This window comes from Megascapheus bottae, chromosome 7 (assembly GCF_031878675.1).
Source record: "Megascapheus bottae isolate mThoBot1 chromosome 7, mThoBot2.hap1, whole genome shotgun sequence".
Classification (NCBI taxonomy): Eukaryota; Metazoa; Chordata; class Mammalia; order Rodentia; family Geomyidae; genus Megascapheus; species Megascapheus bottae.
This window is the reverse complement of record NC_143515.1, coordinates 34,564,674-34,582,495: the sequence shown is the minus strand read 5'-3', so window position 1 is coordinate 34,582,495 and position 17,822 is coordinate 34,564,674. Positions and strand designations below refer to the sequence as shown.

Below are 17,822 nucleotides of genomic sequence, written 5' to 3'. Positions count from 1 at the left end.
TTTTGTTTCTTTCTGAAGTTATCTGAATTTTGCACGTCTAGCATTTAAAAATTAATTTGTAGCTAAATCAAGTTAAAAATTAAATGCATATTCATAAATACCTGAAGAAAACAATACTGCCCTTGAAGAAATGATTGGAGCCAATCGGATCTGAGGCCTCAATTGCAGTTTCTCCTTTCTTACTTGCTTTCTTTCTTTTTTTTTTTTTTGTGCCAGTACTAGGGATTGAGAGCAGGGCTTAGCTGCTGTTCCTTAGCACTTTCAGTCATGGCTAGTGCTCCACCAGCTCAACTGGAAGTGGTTTTTTTTGGTGGTTAATTGGAGGTAAGAATCTTTCCTGCCTGGGCTGACTTTGAATTGAGGTCCTCAGATCTCAGCCCCCTGAGTAACTAGCATTGCAGATGTGAACCACTGGCCCTGGCTATCACTTTCTTTATGGCTGCTGCCTGGGGAATACTGGAGGGGCACAGTCCCCAAAGGTAGAGTCTTCATGTAAAGTCTTCATGACCAAATTGCAAAGTGTGTGTGTGGTGGAATCAGAGCCTAGAAGCCCTGAAAATTCTTTTTTTTTTTAAAAAAATTGTATTTTATTGTTGGGATAATGTATAGAGGGGTTATAGTTACATTCATCATTTCTCGAACCTTGATACCTCTTCTCATGTTTTTTGTCCCCCTTTCCCTCCCAATCATCTTTTCCCCCTTTCATTCCCTATTTCAAATAAACAAATAAATATAAATACAACATACCAGATAACAAAGTCAGATACAGTAAGCCACATGAGAATAACCATAAGGGGAAAAAGAGAAAAGAAATAATTTCACATAGTACATTGAGAACACATTCTAAGACTGTAAAACTTTAAAACTAGAAAGCCCAAAGAGCAACCATGTAGCATTTCAATTGTGAAAGAAAAGGAAGTTCACTGAATTAAATTCAGCCAACATTTTACTCACTGCCCTCTAGTCACCCTGTCCAATCAGGAAGTGAAGGCATCTGTGGCATCCAACTCTCTTCTCTGTGGTTTCACTGAGAACTCTGGGGCTTTCTGCTTCATGTCATAGATTCCTGGGCTGTCTTCTGTGAACTTAGCACTGTGTTCTCTGGGCCTTTTTCAAAGCAGGTAGTTCACAACCTGAGAGCTTCTCTGTTGCTTCTTTTCTCACCTCCTAGCTCTTCCAGACCCTCATCTTCTGCTTCCTTTCCTCTGTAGCTAGAATTTCCCCCAAGGCCTTCCTCATTCTCCATCATCTCTTTCTCTGCATCTCTGTCCACAAATCTCCCTTCCCTCCCCATCCTTCCCTCTTTCTCCCCCTCCTCTCTTCCCCTCTTCTCTTCTAGTTTCCTTTCTCTCTCTCCTCCTTCCTCTCTTGACTTCTTTCTTCCTCTCCTCTCTCCTCTCTTCCCTTCCCCATACCCTCCCCTCTCCTTTCCCTTCCCTTCCTCTTTTTTTTCTCCTTTCCTTTCTTCCCATCCCCTCCTCATCCTGCCTCAGGCTCAGACTGCTGGGATTTCAAACATGAGTCACTGACAGTATTTTTGTCTCTTCATTTTATTTATTTTATTATTTAAAAATATCTTAAAGTGGCTGTACAGAGGAGTTTTGATTCAGCATGTCGGTTTATGAGTACAATGCATCTTGGTCTAATGTCTTCAGTAGCTCTATTATAGCTAGTGGTTATGGTACTGGCCTGTGAAACTAGATCTTTATTCGATATTCCAATCCTGAGTTCTTCTTTCCATGACCCAGGAACTTGAAAGATAAAAATGCCAAATCTCCACACTAGAAGTGGGAAATCCTGTGGTGGGCTGCAGGCAACAGCAGTTTTTGGAAGCTGCCCCGTGGAGGCCATTCTGCTTCCAGGATGGAGAACCCCTAGTCCTGCAGAGTGCAGACTTTGAGAACTTGGGTCTAGATGCAACCGTTGTGTGGCCTAATTTCCCCGAGCCTCTGTTTCTTCCCTTGTTACAGATCACTAAGCAATCCACAAAACAGCATGGTTAAGGGTCCTCCTGCAAAGGAGTGCCCTGTAGATCGCACTTCTGTGTGGTGTATCACTCCCTTTACCCCTTCACAGCCCTCAGCTGCCTCAAGTTCTGTTAACCCAGCAGTCTTCCGTGTCAGCCAGCTGTGGTTTGGAAGGAGACTTAATTATACTAGTGTATAGGTGCAATCCATGGCTTAAGGTTCTTCCTTAGGAGTTGGGGCTGGAGGCTACTTCTTCGCAGCCAGCTTTGCTTGGACAGGAAGGGGAAGTGCTAAAAGGCAAGTGCTATAGGCTAGGAGAGCCATCTTCCTCCCAGACATGACCCACTGGACTTGCTGTAGACGCCCCTAGAGTGCTCAGAGTAACTTGGTGCCTCCTGTGAAGCTCCAGATGTGTATTGAGGCAGTGTGGGGGTTTATAGGAAGGAACTAACCTCACCTCTCAGTCCTATCTGCTAGGGTAGGAATGCACAGGAGATGGCAGAAGTGCCTAGGGGATGGGCCTGTCCATTTGGTAGTCTAGACCTTGAGTTGTTCAGAGCCTGGTGGTACTCTGAGAACGAGAGTCAGGGAGTCCCGACCCAGCACTTGTGTGTGGCCTAGACTCCTCAGTAGTTCTGTTTCCTCATTAGGACAATGGTATGGTAGTACCTATGTGACATGGTTGATGGGAGCTTTTAATGAGATATTATGTGTTAAAGGCCTACTCAGAATGTGGAACATTGAAGTTGTTCAAGTTAGGGGGATAGTAGGTAGGAGCAAGATCCAAATAGATGCACATACAAAACTCATTCACACATGCATGTGTACATTATCTGCGAGCTCATGGGGCCACATGGCAGTGAGCCAAGGGTGTACATATGTATTCTTTCCTGGTAGAAGTTAAAAAAATTTACACCAAAATAAAAATTATAAATAAGCTCTATTCCTTAATGACATTAGCTTACACTAGCAATAATGTTACATTTCCACACATTTACAGTGGATTCCTATCTATCTCACCCCCTCTGTCACCCTCTCTGCCCCCCTTTCTTCCTTCCCAGAATTTCAACGGGTTTCATTACTCTAGTTTCATAGTTGCCAATGATCTATTTCACAGTATTAGACATTCTTCATCTTCCCTGTCAGCTTAGTTCCCTCCTGCCAGTACTGTCTCTCCCTCCCTCCGAGTTTAATTCTTTATTTCTCTTGTAAGCTCCATAGAATGGAGCTTCTTTTTTTTTTCCAGAGGTGTCCATTGTTAGCAATATAGCACACCTGTCCCAAGTTTACTAAGCGCATCTGAGGTTTTTTACTAAGCTTATCTCCACATCTGTACACACACACACACACACACACACACACACACACACACACACAATGGAATTATGCTGTGCATACTGGCCTGTACTTTCTTTGTGTCACTTAATATTTATGCCATTGTCATTTTTACATGGACAGGTGGCATTTCAATTAGGCCACCCCAATCTATCCCCTTAGGGATAGATTAGCAATGTCTTGCTCACAAATGATTACCTAGTAACAATATTATTCAAACATTATGTTGTCATAATATTTTTTTCTTTAGGGCAGATCCTTAGAAGTAGCATTACTGAATCAAAAAGCATAAGCATCTAAAAGTTTTATAGATATGACCAAATTGCTTTTCAAAAATGTCCTACTTGGGGGCTAGGAGTTTGGCCTAGTGGTAGAGTGCTTGTCTAACATGCATGAAGACTGGGGTTTGATTCCTCAGTGCTATGTACATAGGAAAAGCCAGAATTGGTGCTGTGGCTCAAGTGGTAGAGTTCTAGTCTTGAAAAAGCCCAAGGATAGTTCAAGCCTAGGACTAGCAAAAAAAATGTCCTACTTAGTGTCCACCAAAAGTTGCCTCTCAATCTATTTTTGCCAGTGTGATGGGGAAAAAAAAGATGTTTCTAGTTTGTGTACTTTGACTTCCTTGAGAATTTGAGCATCTCTGTGTGTGCTTATGGTCCCGTTGTATTTCTTCCATGAATTTCCCCTCCTTATGTTTTGAGTTGCTTTGTCTTTATCTTATTAATTCATAGTAATCTCATATATTTGAGAGCTTTCTTAGGCATATGAATGCTGGTCTGTTTTGTATATGGAGGGTATTTTTTTTCCTCTGCTTGTCAGTGACTCTGTCATACTTTGTCCTCATATAAGAACTAACATTTATCCAGTCATCCGTGTGTGTGTGTGTGTGCGCATGCGCGTGTGAGTGTGTGTGTGCGTGCGCACGTGCGTGCGTGCACACATGTGCATAGATGTTTCGAAAGACAGTGCTGTGCTTCTGCTAAGTTAGGAAGAATAAGATGTAAGTTGAGCCTTACTCACTGACTCTCCTTTCTGGAGTCCTTGGAAGGCTATGTCAGGCAGGGACTATTTACAGTTTGCTGTGCCATTGTTCTTAGCAGGCTCAAAAGCACTGGCTATGTCCTTATTTCTCAAGGATTTTTATAACTGTATTTTGCCCTGGATTCGATCCAGGACATCCCTGGATGTTAGAATAATATTTCTTTTGTTTTTCTCAAGACAGAAGTAGAAAACTATTTAAAATTACCCTTGGGTGGCCCCCAGGGAATGACATACTGGAAGGAAGGCTGACTGAGGCCAGGTGGACTTGGGCTGTGGCATGTCCTGCTGTCCCTCATTTCCTGTCCTTCATTGCCATGTACGCACAACTGAGGCCTAAAGGGGCTCAGCTTGTGGGTATTTCCTCTCTGGCAGACCAGTTCCTCCCTGGAGTACGTGTGAGGCTTTCCATAACAGAGGCCCTGACTATCCAGTCCAGCCTGATTAGTGAGAGAAAGATGCAGCCAAGACAGGGAGGAGTTGACTTGTACTTTAAAGTGACATGTCCTTTCCTTAATTTCAAAAAAAAATGATGAAAAACTGATACATGGTGACTGACCTTACAGGGTATTAAAAAAATCAAACTTGCAGAAAAGTTGAAAAAATAGAAACTATCCATATTCTCTAATTCAGATAGCCATCATGGTAATATTTTGCTGTGTGTGTGTGTGTGTGTGTGTGTGTGTGTGTGTGTGTGTGTGTGTGTGGCTTGAACTCAGGGCCTCAGCATGGTTTCTGAGTTTTTTCACTCAAGGCTGGTACCATGCTACTTGAGCCACACCTCTACTTCCAGTTTTTTTGGTGGTTAATTGGAAATAAGAACATCATAGATTTTCCTGCCAGGCCTGTCTTTGAACCACAATCCATGAGCTCAGCCTTCTGAATAGCTAGGATTACAGATGTGAATAGAATTATTCTTCTATATAAGCATAGTGCAGTTATTAACAACAGCAAATTTAACATGGATGTTAACAGTCCCAAATACTATTTTCATAACAATTCCCCTTTTTTCCTCTCAGAGCAGAAGGCAGCCTAGGGAGCTTGTCCTGAATACAGTCATATTTGTCATACTTCCATCGTCTTATTTCATTTGAAACATTTCTCTCATGTTTGGCTTTTATGACAAGCTGTATATAATGAATAGATAATATCAAACTCCTTTTAAAATTGGCTATTTTGCATTTGGGTTTGTCTGATTAGATTCTTGGTTAGATTGAGTTACTGCTTTCTGACTAGAAGGCTCTGTTCATCTTCAAATCTGGGAGCACATGGTCTTTCTTACTCTCACCTAGTTTCAGGTCTGAGTTTTCCTGCATAGATTCATTGTCCATGGTTCCCGTACAAGACAAATTAAGACTTGGCACTCTCAGGTGAGTCTTGCCTGGTCAGTCTCTCTATTATGATGACTCTTTCCCTACGTACCCAGCTGGGCCTCGGGAACCCTTCCAGTCCGTCTAGACTCCTATGTCATAGTGGGATTGGTGTACCTCCACCACCCTACCATGTCACACATTCACATCTGACTCCGTGGCTGCACTGGGTTCTAGCCAGCCATGCTTTCTTTGAGCTCATCCCTGGCTCAGGGCCTATTTTCTGGATTCCGAAAGCTCAGATAAGCCATCAAGTTACATGTGTCCTGCCCTGCATTGATGACAGACACTGCTGGACTGTTGCGAAGTTTTTCCTTCTGCTGGGCCAGTCTTTCTCCCTTATCTTTAGAGGATCTTCTTTCTATTCTACTGTTAGAAATGACTTAAAAGAAATCTAAGGTTTTACACATGACAGCATTGAATACATGATAACACATGACTTCCTGAATAATTGGGTAGGGTGAGAATGTGCAGAGAAATAAAAGGGGGGAAGGAGGTGGGAGAATGGAGTCAGCATTGACCAATGCCTGTCTATGCTCCAGAACACATGAGACTGTGCATGATCTGAAATCTTATCAAAACTTTCTGCAGTGTGTGCTAGTTCCTTGAGGCTACAACAGTATGGAGGAGGGGTCCTCACACCTGTGACAGGGGCCATACATGGTAGGTGCTCATTTATGGCCAACAATAAATTGACCATCAAGTAGTAGAGCTAGGTCTCCAGCCTAATGACTTGAGGACTCTTCTTCTGAGTCACTGAATGACGAATGAAGCATTTTGCCCTGGCAGATAGTTGAGAACTGAGTATTTGCAGGATGTCGTTGTAGGTCCAGAGGTATCCTTTAAGAACATTATGTTTGTGTGTGTGATTCCCTAGGGTTGGCTGCTCTAAACTGTACCAATTTCTCTGCTCTTCCTGCTTCAAACACAGCTCCTCCATGAAGGCCTGCCTGGCTGCTACACCTCTCATTCTTTTATATGTATATATATTATATAATATATATTTAAGTAGTTGTACAAGGGAATTGTATCATGTAACAAAGTAGTTTATGAATACAATGTATTTTGCTACCCCTTTCAACATTCTCACTCACTCCTTCCTTACCCACCTCTTGTCTTACTCTTCTTAATTTTATATGCTTGACTCTATCCTTCCTACTTTTCCCTTCTTCATTTGTCTACCCTCTTCCCCTTGACCACACTCCTTTAAAGTTCTCATTCCTTGGTGTTCTATTTTGCTGAACTTCGACTTGACCTTTCTAAGGAATTATACTATTTGAGTTCTCCCTTGAATCTGTCATATTTCAGTTAATACATTTGTATACACTTGCATACCATCCAATCTGTTAGGAATGCAAAGTTGTTCAGCCACTCTGGAAAGCAGTGTGGAGGTTCCTCAAAAAAAATTAAGCATAGAAGTACCCTATGAGACTGGGAGTGTGGCTTAGTAGTAGAGTGCTTGCCTGGCATGCATGTAGTCCTGGGTTTGATTCCTCAGTACCACACAAACAGAAAAAGTCAGAAGTGGCTCATGTGGTAGAGTGCTAGTCTTGACCAAAAGAAGCTCAGGGACAGTGCCCAGGCCCTGAGTTCAAGCCCTAGGACTGTCAAAAAAAAAACCCCAAAAAACAAAAATGAAAGAACTACCCTATGATACAGCAATTCCACTCCTGGGCATTTACCCAAAAGATTACAAATCAGGATACAGTAAAGACATCAGCACAGCTATATCCACTGCAGCACTATTCACAATAGCCAAGGTACAGAATTGGCCCAGATACCCCTCAATTGACAATGCATCAGAAAAATATAGTATAGATACCCAATGGAATTTTACTCATCCAATAGAAAGAATGATATTGTACCATTTGTAAAGAACTGAAAAGACATGTTGAGTGAAGTTAAATCAAGCCTAGAGAGACTAAGTATGCCTGTTTTTCCTCATATGTGGAAGCTAGACTTAGCTTATAAACACTCCCTCACTTGTTTGCTCACATATGATACTGGCATGAAAAGGACCCAGCTATAAATGGGTGGCACGAGGGAGATTCTGCCACCTTGTACAGGCATAGAAGCTACCTTTAGTAGAAAGAAAGCTCTTAGGTGTCCTGCCCAGGATTTCCTCTGTGTCACCGACTTCTTCAGACCTATGCCGCACACCAGCTCCTTCTCTTCTACCTTTCCTTATCTCCTAGCCTTTAAACTAGTCTTGTAAAAACTCCAAGTGCTAGCTCTGCATACTCTTGACTACTGAGCCTCCAAACTCCTCTTCATATGATTGTTTAACTCATCTAAAAAGTACCTTCAAGCCAGATGTTGGTAGCCTTTGCTTATAGTCATAGTTATTCAGGAGGCTGAGATCTGAGGATTGTGGTTCAAAGCTAGCATAGGCAAAAATGTCTATATGACTCTTATTTTCCAATTACCCACCAAAAAAGCTAGAAGTGGAGCTGTGGCTCAACTGGTAGACCACTAGCTGTGAACACAGAAGCACAAAGACATTGCTCAGGCCTTGGTTCAATCCCCAGATCTCTGATCCTCATACTGGGCGATTAAACCCAGAGCCTGTGCTAGTTGGAGCAAGTGACCTAATACTTGAGCTATGCCTTCAGCCTTTAATAAGCTTTTTATTATTTTTAATTTTTTATTTGTGTTTTGTGTGTGTGTTTGAAATCATGAACCATTTATATATATTTAATTCTTAAAATTATTATAAAGATGATATACAGAGGGGTCATAGTTATAGAAGTCAAATTTCAATGAGCTTTAAAAAATGTTGAGTTACTCTTAATCTTCTCAACAAAAACTTAGCAGGCTGTGTTTTAAGATGTACACTTTATTATTATTTGGATATGAAAGGCAGACAGGTCAGGAGAAGACCACTTACTGGTGAGCACTTTTCTCAAGGAGGGTAATGCCACAGGACAGAGGGTATATGGGACATGCCAGAGTCAGTCTGGAAGCAGAGGAGAGACCTAGGCAAGAGCCTTTATTGTGTTTTTTATAGGAAGGGATGGTCCAGATGGCATAAGCAAACTTAGAGGAGCATAAGTTGAATAATCTAAGTGGCCTTGGGATGCAGGACCCCAGGCCCCTCCTTGCCTCATTTGACTCCTATCAGTCCCCTAGGACTTTTGCAGGCCACTGGTTAGAGTGTGCAGCATCTTGAGACACAAAAGGAGCCTGCACCCATCTCCAGTTGGGCAGGTCAGGGTCTAGGCTTTCCAAAACTGAGATTCCTGAATGTATCACAGAGGAGTTTACACTCCCCTATCCCTTGTGCCATGGATGTGTGAAGGAGAAACTGCCTCAAGGTATTCTGTGTGGTTGTCTCAGACTCTTCCAACCTTCCAGGGAGCCCCTCCTCTATATCCCAGCCCCTCCTCCATGAGCCATGCACTTGTATTACCAGGAATGGGAGGCTCTGCACCTCCTTGGCTTTTTAAATTTGGTCCCCACAGCCAGCTCCTAAGGCTTTGGGATAGACAGCCTCCAGCCCTTCCTCCTAGAGGAGTAGGGTTTGCGAAGCCATCTGGCCACTAAAAGTGAGTGGCTTCAGAAAGTATATTTCATGGCCAGAAAAGAAGGGCTGGAAGCCTAGCAAGTATGAGGCCCTGAATTCAAGCTCCTAGGAGCATAAAAATAACTAAATAAGTAAATAAATAAAATAGCAGTCAACCCTCTCCACTGTGTCTAGGGCAGCCCAAAAATGCCTGGGCTGGCAGGGTTGTGGCCAGCAGTTCCTTCTGCATTTCCTCCCATTGTTTCCGATCCTACTTGTGGGAATTCTGGAAATTCTCTGTGTCTGGATCAGCAGGGCTGGGCGGCTGCAGGTAAAGCTAGCAGAGGAAGTCTGGTTTTCTGACCTGAGCTTCCAAGGTAGAATTCCAGCTGTTATACAGCTTTTGGTACCACCAGACTGTTACCCGTCCCTTTCTGCTCATTCGCCCTGCCTGGCCTCTCTTCATGTGATCTGCTTCCCAAGTGCTGTGGTGATTACCCAGGGAATCTGCAGTCTTGGGGATGGCTGAATGAGCCACTCTGTTCTACTGCCCATTTCCCTACAAGGGAAAAGAAAACCTTGGTCTCTGAAGTTTCATGGATTCCATGGTCCTCTATACCTAGAGTCTGGTCTTTTTGATGTTGCTTGGGTGATTCAAGTCACCATACTAGTGACAGGTGCCTCCTCCATTCTGCCCTTAAGATGACAGCCCAGGAGCCTCTGCTTAATAAGCTGTGGTACAAAACCAACTCCAAGTTTCAAGGGAATAAAACACGAAGTAGTCCACATTTTAGAAAATATAACTCCAGCGACACAAGGGGCCTTAGGACCCTGGAGTGAACACAGCTTGAATTCTTTCTTTGAAGAAATGTAAGCAGGCACTGATGGTCATACCTAAAATCCTAGTTACTCAGAAAGCGGAGATCTGATAATCGAGGGTTGAAGCCAGCCAGGCAGAAAAGTCCACATGAGACTTTCAACTCCAATTAACCTCTCAAAACCCAGAAATGGCATTGTGACCCAAAGTGGTAGAGTGCTAGCCTTGAGTAAAATTGCTCTGGGACTGTAGTACCCAGGCTCTGAGTTCAAACCCCACAACTGACAAAAAGAAGAAGAAATGTAAGAAAAATTGACCTTGAATACATACCACATTTCTTGTCTTCCCAGCAAGGGAAACTGCAGGGTGACTGAGTCTGCTATTTCCAAGAGGGATGGATTTTAAGGTTGAGAAGCTTATAGAAGTAGCCTAATTTTATGTGCCTATGTGTATGTATTAAATATACACAACAGGGGCCGGGAGTTTGGCCTAGTGGTAGAGCGCTTGCCTAGCATGCATGAAGACCCGGGTTCGATTCCTCGGTGCCACATACAAAGAAAAAAGCCAGAAGTGGTGCTGAGGCTCAAGTGGTAGAGCTCTAGCCTTGAGAAAGTCCAAGGACAGTGTTCAGGCCCTGAGCTCAAGCCCAGGACTGGCAAAAAAAAAAAATATACACAACAAAATCTATCATTTACGCCTTTCTAAGATATGCAATGGGTGGCATTAGTATGTAAGCACCACTCTCATCCATCTCTAAGATGACTGCAGCTTCCAAAATGAAAGCCTGTATCCACTTCCCTCTTCTTCCAGCCCTGGCAAACCCAGGCACTGTGCATATGATTACTCTAGGTGCCCCATATTGGTGGAATCACACAGTAATTGGTTTGCTTCACTTAGCATAATGTTTTTAAAATTAATTTCTATAATAGTGTGTGTCTTTATGGACTTTCCTATTTGGGCTGGCTTTGAACCAAGTTGCTCAGATCTCAGCTTCTTGAGATTAAAGGTATGAGTCACCCGTGCCCAGCTATACAGGCTAATCTTTACATGTGATTTTTCTGTCTTTTCAGGTTCCTGGGGGAAGCCAGGGTCCCACTCCGTGAAGTTCTTTCCACCCCTAGTCTGTCTGCCAGCTTCACTGCTCCCCTGTTGGATACCAAGCAGCATCCCACTGGGGTAAGTATCCCTTGACCTCTGCACAGGCTATAGTTTCTGAGGCTTTACCTGATGGCTTCCTCCTTGGGACTTGATTTTGTTTTTACCCTGTTGATGTGTCAGAGTCCAGCTCCTAGAAGCTAAGCTTGGCCTTCCCTGGCCAGGGCTTTGGATACCAGGATGGACAGTGGACTGGCAGGGGAGAGAGCCCTGCTTCTACCTATACATATAAAGTCAGCGGTACCTCATACCAGTTTGGCTGCATCTGGGTCTTGTTTTGCCCATCAGGTCATCTTCTGTCGCAGCTTTTCCGGTCAACTGTGGTAATCTGGAAGATCTTCCTTCCCCACTGCTCAGCCCTATTCTCCAGATTTGGAATATCTGAGTCATCCTGGTGACAGAGCACATGGAGAGAAAGACAGACAGCCCTCTGCTGTCAACCAGGACTAAGCAGACTCCCTTCCTTTTCCTCTATTGTCCTTTCTGCCCCTCCCCCGGTCTGCGCAGGGCTAACCTGGTCCAAGCAGTCAGTTCCTGGCCCTCATCGCTGGCCTCCTGTTATTTTTAGTGAGCTAAATATACTCTGCAGGGCTCTTTCCTCCTGGTCACCAGAATTCCTGGCCTTCCCCTGGCTCTGCTCCACCTCCCAGGATGCATTGGAGACTATTGATCTGGAAACATTTCCTCCCAGTGAGGCCTTGTTGAGGAGAAGGGTGGATTCTAGGCCCTGAGATCTCCCAGACAGGGTGACTTGTGTGTGTGTGTGTGTGGGGGGGCATTGGATGTCTGTGAGAATAGGTAAGTGGCCAGTTTGGGACCACCCTGGGTGTTAAGAACATCTTGGGGTCACAGCAAACAGGGTTGAAAAATGGGGACACCTGTCAGTGGGACATCTTTACACTGTCAGGGATGAAGGGATCAAGTGGGCTTTTGGCTCATTGTACAGCTAGCCCAATACCCTTGGGATGTTGGAATTTGCTCCCAAGGCATCTTATCTTAGTGATGGCCAATGGATTTCTGGAACAGGAATAGTATTTCCCAGCAGAATCCCTCCTCGCCTTACAGTGCCTATGTAAGTGGGACAATCTGATTCAATGCAGTATTCTCTGAGCCTGTCTGTCACCTTTGAGTCCCCTCGCATTCCCCCCGCCTTTTTTTTTAATTTTCTTTATTTTTTTTTGTAATTAGTAAAAGGGTTACATGGTATTTGCTAGATAGAAGGTGCATTAATTCACATACATTGATACCCTTTCACATGTCTTGGTACCCGTTTCCCTCCCCCCCACACCCCCCACCCATCTTGGTTTTCCCCCCTTCCCTATCAAATTTCAAATATTCAAATACAAATAAATTCAATATATCAGATAACAAAGTGAGATACTATACCAATATGAGATAACCAAGGGACAGCAAAGGAGATGAGAGACAACATAGTACATTAAGGACAACAATCATTCATTATATGGCTTTTGTTTCACTATCCTGGAGGTCATAATAAAGGCTGTTCAAAGAAAGATGGATGAATTCATAGAATCCACAAATAAAAAGGTGACCGAACTCCAGCAAATGTTCAAAGAAAATAAAGCTACTGAGCTAACCACTCAAATGGAAATCAAGGAGCTAAAGAAATCCATACATGATCTAAAAGAAGAGATGCAAGGCATCAAAAATGAGCAATTAGTAGCAAGGGAGATGAAAAATAAAGTAAATAGCTTTGATAGCAGGTTAGACAATGCAGAGGAGAGAATTTCTGGGGCTGAAGATAATTTAGTTATTATAGAGAAAGAACAGAAAATGAGTCAATCCAAATCTAGGAAAAATGAGAGAGCGCTTCAGGAGGTCCAAGATACAATTAGGAAGCCTAATTTAAGGCTAATTGGTATTGAGGAGGGTCTGGAGAAAGAGGTCAATGGTATTGGAAATATACTTCAGGGAATCATCTCAGAGAATTTCCCAAATATCCAGAAGGGCAGACCCATCCAGATACAAGAAGCTTTTAGAACCCCAAACAGACCTGACCAGAAAAGAACATCTCACCGCCACATCGTAATCCGAACTGGATCAGTAGAAACCAAAAAAAGGATCCTAAAGGCAGCCAGGGAAAAGGGTTCAGTAACCTATAAAGGAAAACCAATCAGAATAACCCCAGATTACTCAGCAGAGACCATGCAAGCAAGAAGTGACTGGAAACATATATGTCATGCCCTTAAGTCAAATAACTACCAACCAAGAATACTGTACCCAGCTAAGCTCCCCTGCAGCGCCCCCAGAGGCGTCCTTTGTTTTGTTTTGTTTTTTTTTTTGCCAGTCCTGGGCCTGAGCTCAGGGCCTGAGCACTGTCCTTGGACTTTCTCAAGGCTAGAACTCTACCACTTGAGCCTCAGCACCACTTCTGGCTTTTTCTATATATGTGGTGCCAAGGAATCGAACCTGGGTCTTCGTGCATGCTAGGCAAGCACTTTAACCACTAGGCCAAACTCCCAGCCCTCCTTTTTTTGGGGGGTGATGGTTCTTGGCCTTGAACTCAGGGCCTGGGTGCTATCCTTGAGCATCTTTGCTCAAGGCTAGTGCTCTATTACTCGAACCACAGCTCCACTTTCGGCTTTCTTGGTAGTTAGAGTTAGAAGTCTCACAGATTTTTCTGCCCAGGCTGGCTTTGAATGGTTATCCTCATAGCTCAGCGTGCTGAATAGCTAGGATTATAGGCAAGAGCCACCAGTGCCAGCTTAGATCCTTTTATGCTTCTATTTTAAAAATAATTTAAGACTACAGTGATCCCTCACCAACTGCAGAATTCATGTTCCAGAGACCTCCACAATAGCATAAGTAGTGATATTATATTTATTTTATCATTTATAAACATTTTAAGGCTTTATAAACCTGCTCCACTCTTCTATAAACCTTTCCTACTCACTTATAACCTTTCCCACATTCTTATAAATACTTCATTTGCTCTTAAATACTTTCTACACTCTTAAACCTACATATAAAATCCGATGTGGGTATTCACCAGTGAAGTACATACATCCTGAATGGTGAAGATCGTGACTCAGGTAGCTGTGCAGTGCTGATGGCGATGAACGTGATGATGAGATGAATGTACTGTACAGCCAAGAAGAACACTGCAGTGCAGCTGAAGGCACTATTTCATCAGAGACTTCATCAGCTGGCACAGTATCTTCACACTAGGCTGTAAATTTTATTTCCACTCTTCAGCCGAATGATGAACATAGTTATATGGAGTTGCAGGTGCTGCTTTTTCTTTTGAGTGAGAAGCTTTTTTTTTTCCCACCAGTCCTGGGCTTGAACTCAGGGCCTGAGCACTGTCCTTGGACTTTCTCAAGGCCAGAGCTCTACCATTTGAGCTTCAGCACCACTTCTGGCTTTTTTCTATGTATGTGGTACTGAGGAATTGAATCCAGGTTTTCGTATATGCTGGACAAGCACATGAATGAGAAGGTTTTTATAAACTGACACACCACTCTCAAAGTCCAACAAACAAAGCATCTGGGGGTCCCATTCTTCAGCTACTAGCTGGAGTTCTTTGGCCAATCTGGCCATGGTTTGGCCAACCTCCACCTCTTCTCCAATCTGTAGTTTGTCTTATTCCTCATCTTCTTCACTTGCTGTCTTCCTCTCCTCCATGCTAAAAACTTGTTCAGGCTGGGTGCTGGTTGGCTCTGCAATCCTAGCTACTCTGAGATCTGAGGATTGCTATTCAAAGCCAGCCTGGGCACAAAAGTCTACGAGACTCTTATTTCCAATTAAACCCCAGAAAACCAGAAGACACCAAGACTTACTTCAGACTTACTCAAGTGGCCGCCTTAGGCTTTAGAGAACTGGACCTTCCTTGGCTGTTCAAGTGGAGACACCTGGTGGTGGTTCCCACATCCGCAGGGCCGGTTCCTATCATGCCTTGGATGTGGAACTTAAAATCTCTCAATTGTCTCTGATCTCTGTCTTCAGTGTTCTGAGCCCTCTTTGCCCCTATTCCTACCCTCTATTACCCTGGATAGACCTTCCTAGACCCCAGTTTGGAGGGTCCAATCATGAGAGTGGTAACCTTCATTCAGTCTTGCCCAGGAGTTCCTAGATGTTACTGTTTTTACTCAGTAGGGATGTCCAGTGTCCACTGATGATGATGATGATTATTATTATAAACATATTATTAATCATTTACAAAAGACATTCATAGCTTGGGAGACTGCTTGTTATTTTATACTAAGTAGAAAAAAAAAGCATCTCTAGAGCTGTCACTATTGTTCTAAAAGATTGGAGAGGATGTGAAGAATAGAGGGATTTGAGCAATATGGCAATATGTTTTCTTTTGTATTATTTTTTAAAAAATTTTTTTATTGTAATTAGTGAAAGGGTTACATGATATTTGCCAGATAGAAGGTGCATTAATTCACATACATTGATACCCTTTCACATGTCTTGGTACCCATTTCCCTCCCCCCCCCATACCCCCCACCCGTCTTGGTTTTCCCCCCTTCCCTATCAAATTTCAAATATCCAAATTTTTGTATTATTTTTCTTCCTTAAGGTTTTGATACCTTTCAAACTTTATTACCTTTTGTTTTGTGTTAACATATATTAATTGTACAAAGTATATCTATACCCATATATACATATACATTGACCAAAAACATATCCTTAAAAGTACCAAAAGTACTTTTTTTTTGCCAGTCCTGGGCTTGAGCTCAGAGCCTGAGCACTGTCCTTGGACTCTCTCAAGGCTAGAGCTCTACCACTTGAGCCTCAGCACCATTTCCGGCTTTTTTCTATGTACGTGGTACCGAGGAATCGAACCTGGGTCTTTGTGCATGCTAGGCAAGCATGCTACCACTAGGCCAAACTCCCGGTCCCCAAAAGTACTTTTTTTTTGCCAGTCTTGGGGCTTGAATTCAGGGCCTGAGCACTGTCCTTGGGTTTTCTCAAGGCCAGAGCTCTACCACTTGAGCCACAGCACCACTTCCAGCTTTTTCTATATATGTGGTACCAAGAAATTGAACCCCAATCTTCATGCTTGCTGAACAAGCGCTTTACCACTAGGCCAAACTCCCGGCCCCCAAACGTACTTTCTTAAATAGAATAGTTACTATTAGGATGAGAAAAGGTTTATGGGTCCCATGGCCCAGAGAGAGGCCCAGCCAGGTCCTTGCTGGCCTGGGACTGTGAGGCTGTGAGCTTCCGCCTTTTCCTTGTGTTCAGGGGCTACTGTGAACTGGATGGGCTCAGGGTGAAGTTTAATATGGCTAGCCTTCCCTAGCCCATGTGAATGATATGAGTAAATCTCCTAGGAATCTCTCGTAGGGCTTGAACTTATGGCCTCATACTCTTGCTTGACTTTTTCTCTCAAGGTTAGCTCTCAACTGCTTGACACATCCACTACTTTGGAGAAAGAGTCTCAAAATTTATTTGCCTGGACTGCTCTAAACCTTGATTCTCAGATCTTAGCCTGTTGGTAACTAGGATTATAGGTGTGAACCATTGGTGCCTCATTTTACAGATGAGGAAACTGACTCACAGGGAGGTTACAGATCTTGCCTGAGCTCACACTGCTCCTGAATGGTGGAATCTGATCTCAGGTTCTGCCCATAACTGTCTGACTATGTATAGCCTCTTGTACATATGACTTTTGTAATAGCTATAATTTTCAGGGGAAATAGGCAAAATAGAGAGATATTTGAGGTTGTGATCCAGCCAATATACTAACCAACTGTCCACTCTCGTCTCTTCCAGGCCTCACTGGTCCTGCAAGTGTCCTACACACCACTCCCTGGAGCTGTGCCCCTATTTCCACCCTCTGTTCCTCTAGAGCCCTCCCCGACATTGCCTGACATGGACATGGCCGGTGAGGCATGGCAGGGTCAGGGGATGCAGTGAGGCCTTCAGTTTCACTGGTTGAGGGTATCCAGGCAGGGGGAAGAGAGTATTTGGGTGGATGGAGAGTTCTGAGACTTGCCTTCTGCCATGTTGTACATCCTTTCTTTAGGAAGTGGTATGAGGATGCTCCTTTAGTCCTTTCTGCTCAGGGAGAGTCTGGACCCTTGGCTACACAGCTCTAAGAGGGGTACAACAGGATGGGGTTGCCTTAGGCGATGCCCGAGGCCCTACCTACTTCCCAGTCCTGTTACCCAGCATCACTTTAGCTTTCCTTTGTGACAAGAGTTCTAGTTTTTCCTTGAAAGAATCCTGGGCTAAAATTAGGAAACATGCATTCCGGTTTTGCCATTGTCATTGGGTAGCTGTGTGCCTTTGGGCTAGCCAGTCTCCTTTTCTGGGCTTGGAGACGATCAGTTGTGAAGTGATTTATACTGAATTAGCCAAATTCGGCATCTGTCTCACCCTTCACTTTTATCTATTTGTCAAGTAAGGACAGGAGAGGGTGGCTGGCTTGCCAGTAGTGAGCTGGGTGTGGAAGCTTGTGTGGCTGTTAGGAGGTCCAGTCTGCTGGAGGAAGCTACACAGATGAGGCTCTAGAGTTTCTCCCATGGTGAAGAAAGGCTAGAAGTAACATGACAGGAAACCTGGAGCAGCCCCTGCCTTGAGTGGGTTATCAGCCTAGCTGGACTAGGCTCACTAGACTCGGGGCAGAAGAAGTGAGGATAAAAGGCTAGCCACACATACTCTGG

At 43.7% G+C, this 17,822-nt stretch overlaps 1 protein-coding gene across 16 annotated transcripts in view; it reads left to right on the top strand.

Moving 5' to 3' along the window:
* Dysf (dysferlin) overlaps positions 1-17,822 on the top strand; it is a 195,436-nt gene that overhangs the window by 29,867 nt on the left and 147,747 nt on the right. For all 16 annotated transcript variants that reach the window (XM_090336723.1, XM_090336718.1, XM_090336720.1 and 13 more), the window contains exons 4-5: positions 11,100-11,205; positions 16,930-17,041. In XM_090336723.1, the coding sequence (XP_090192849.1) occupies positions 11,100-11,205; positions 16,930-17,041 (218 nt within the window). The remainder of the gene's footprint in view (positions 1-11,099; positions 11,206-16,929; positions 17,042-17,822) is intronic.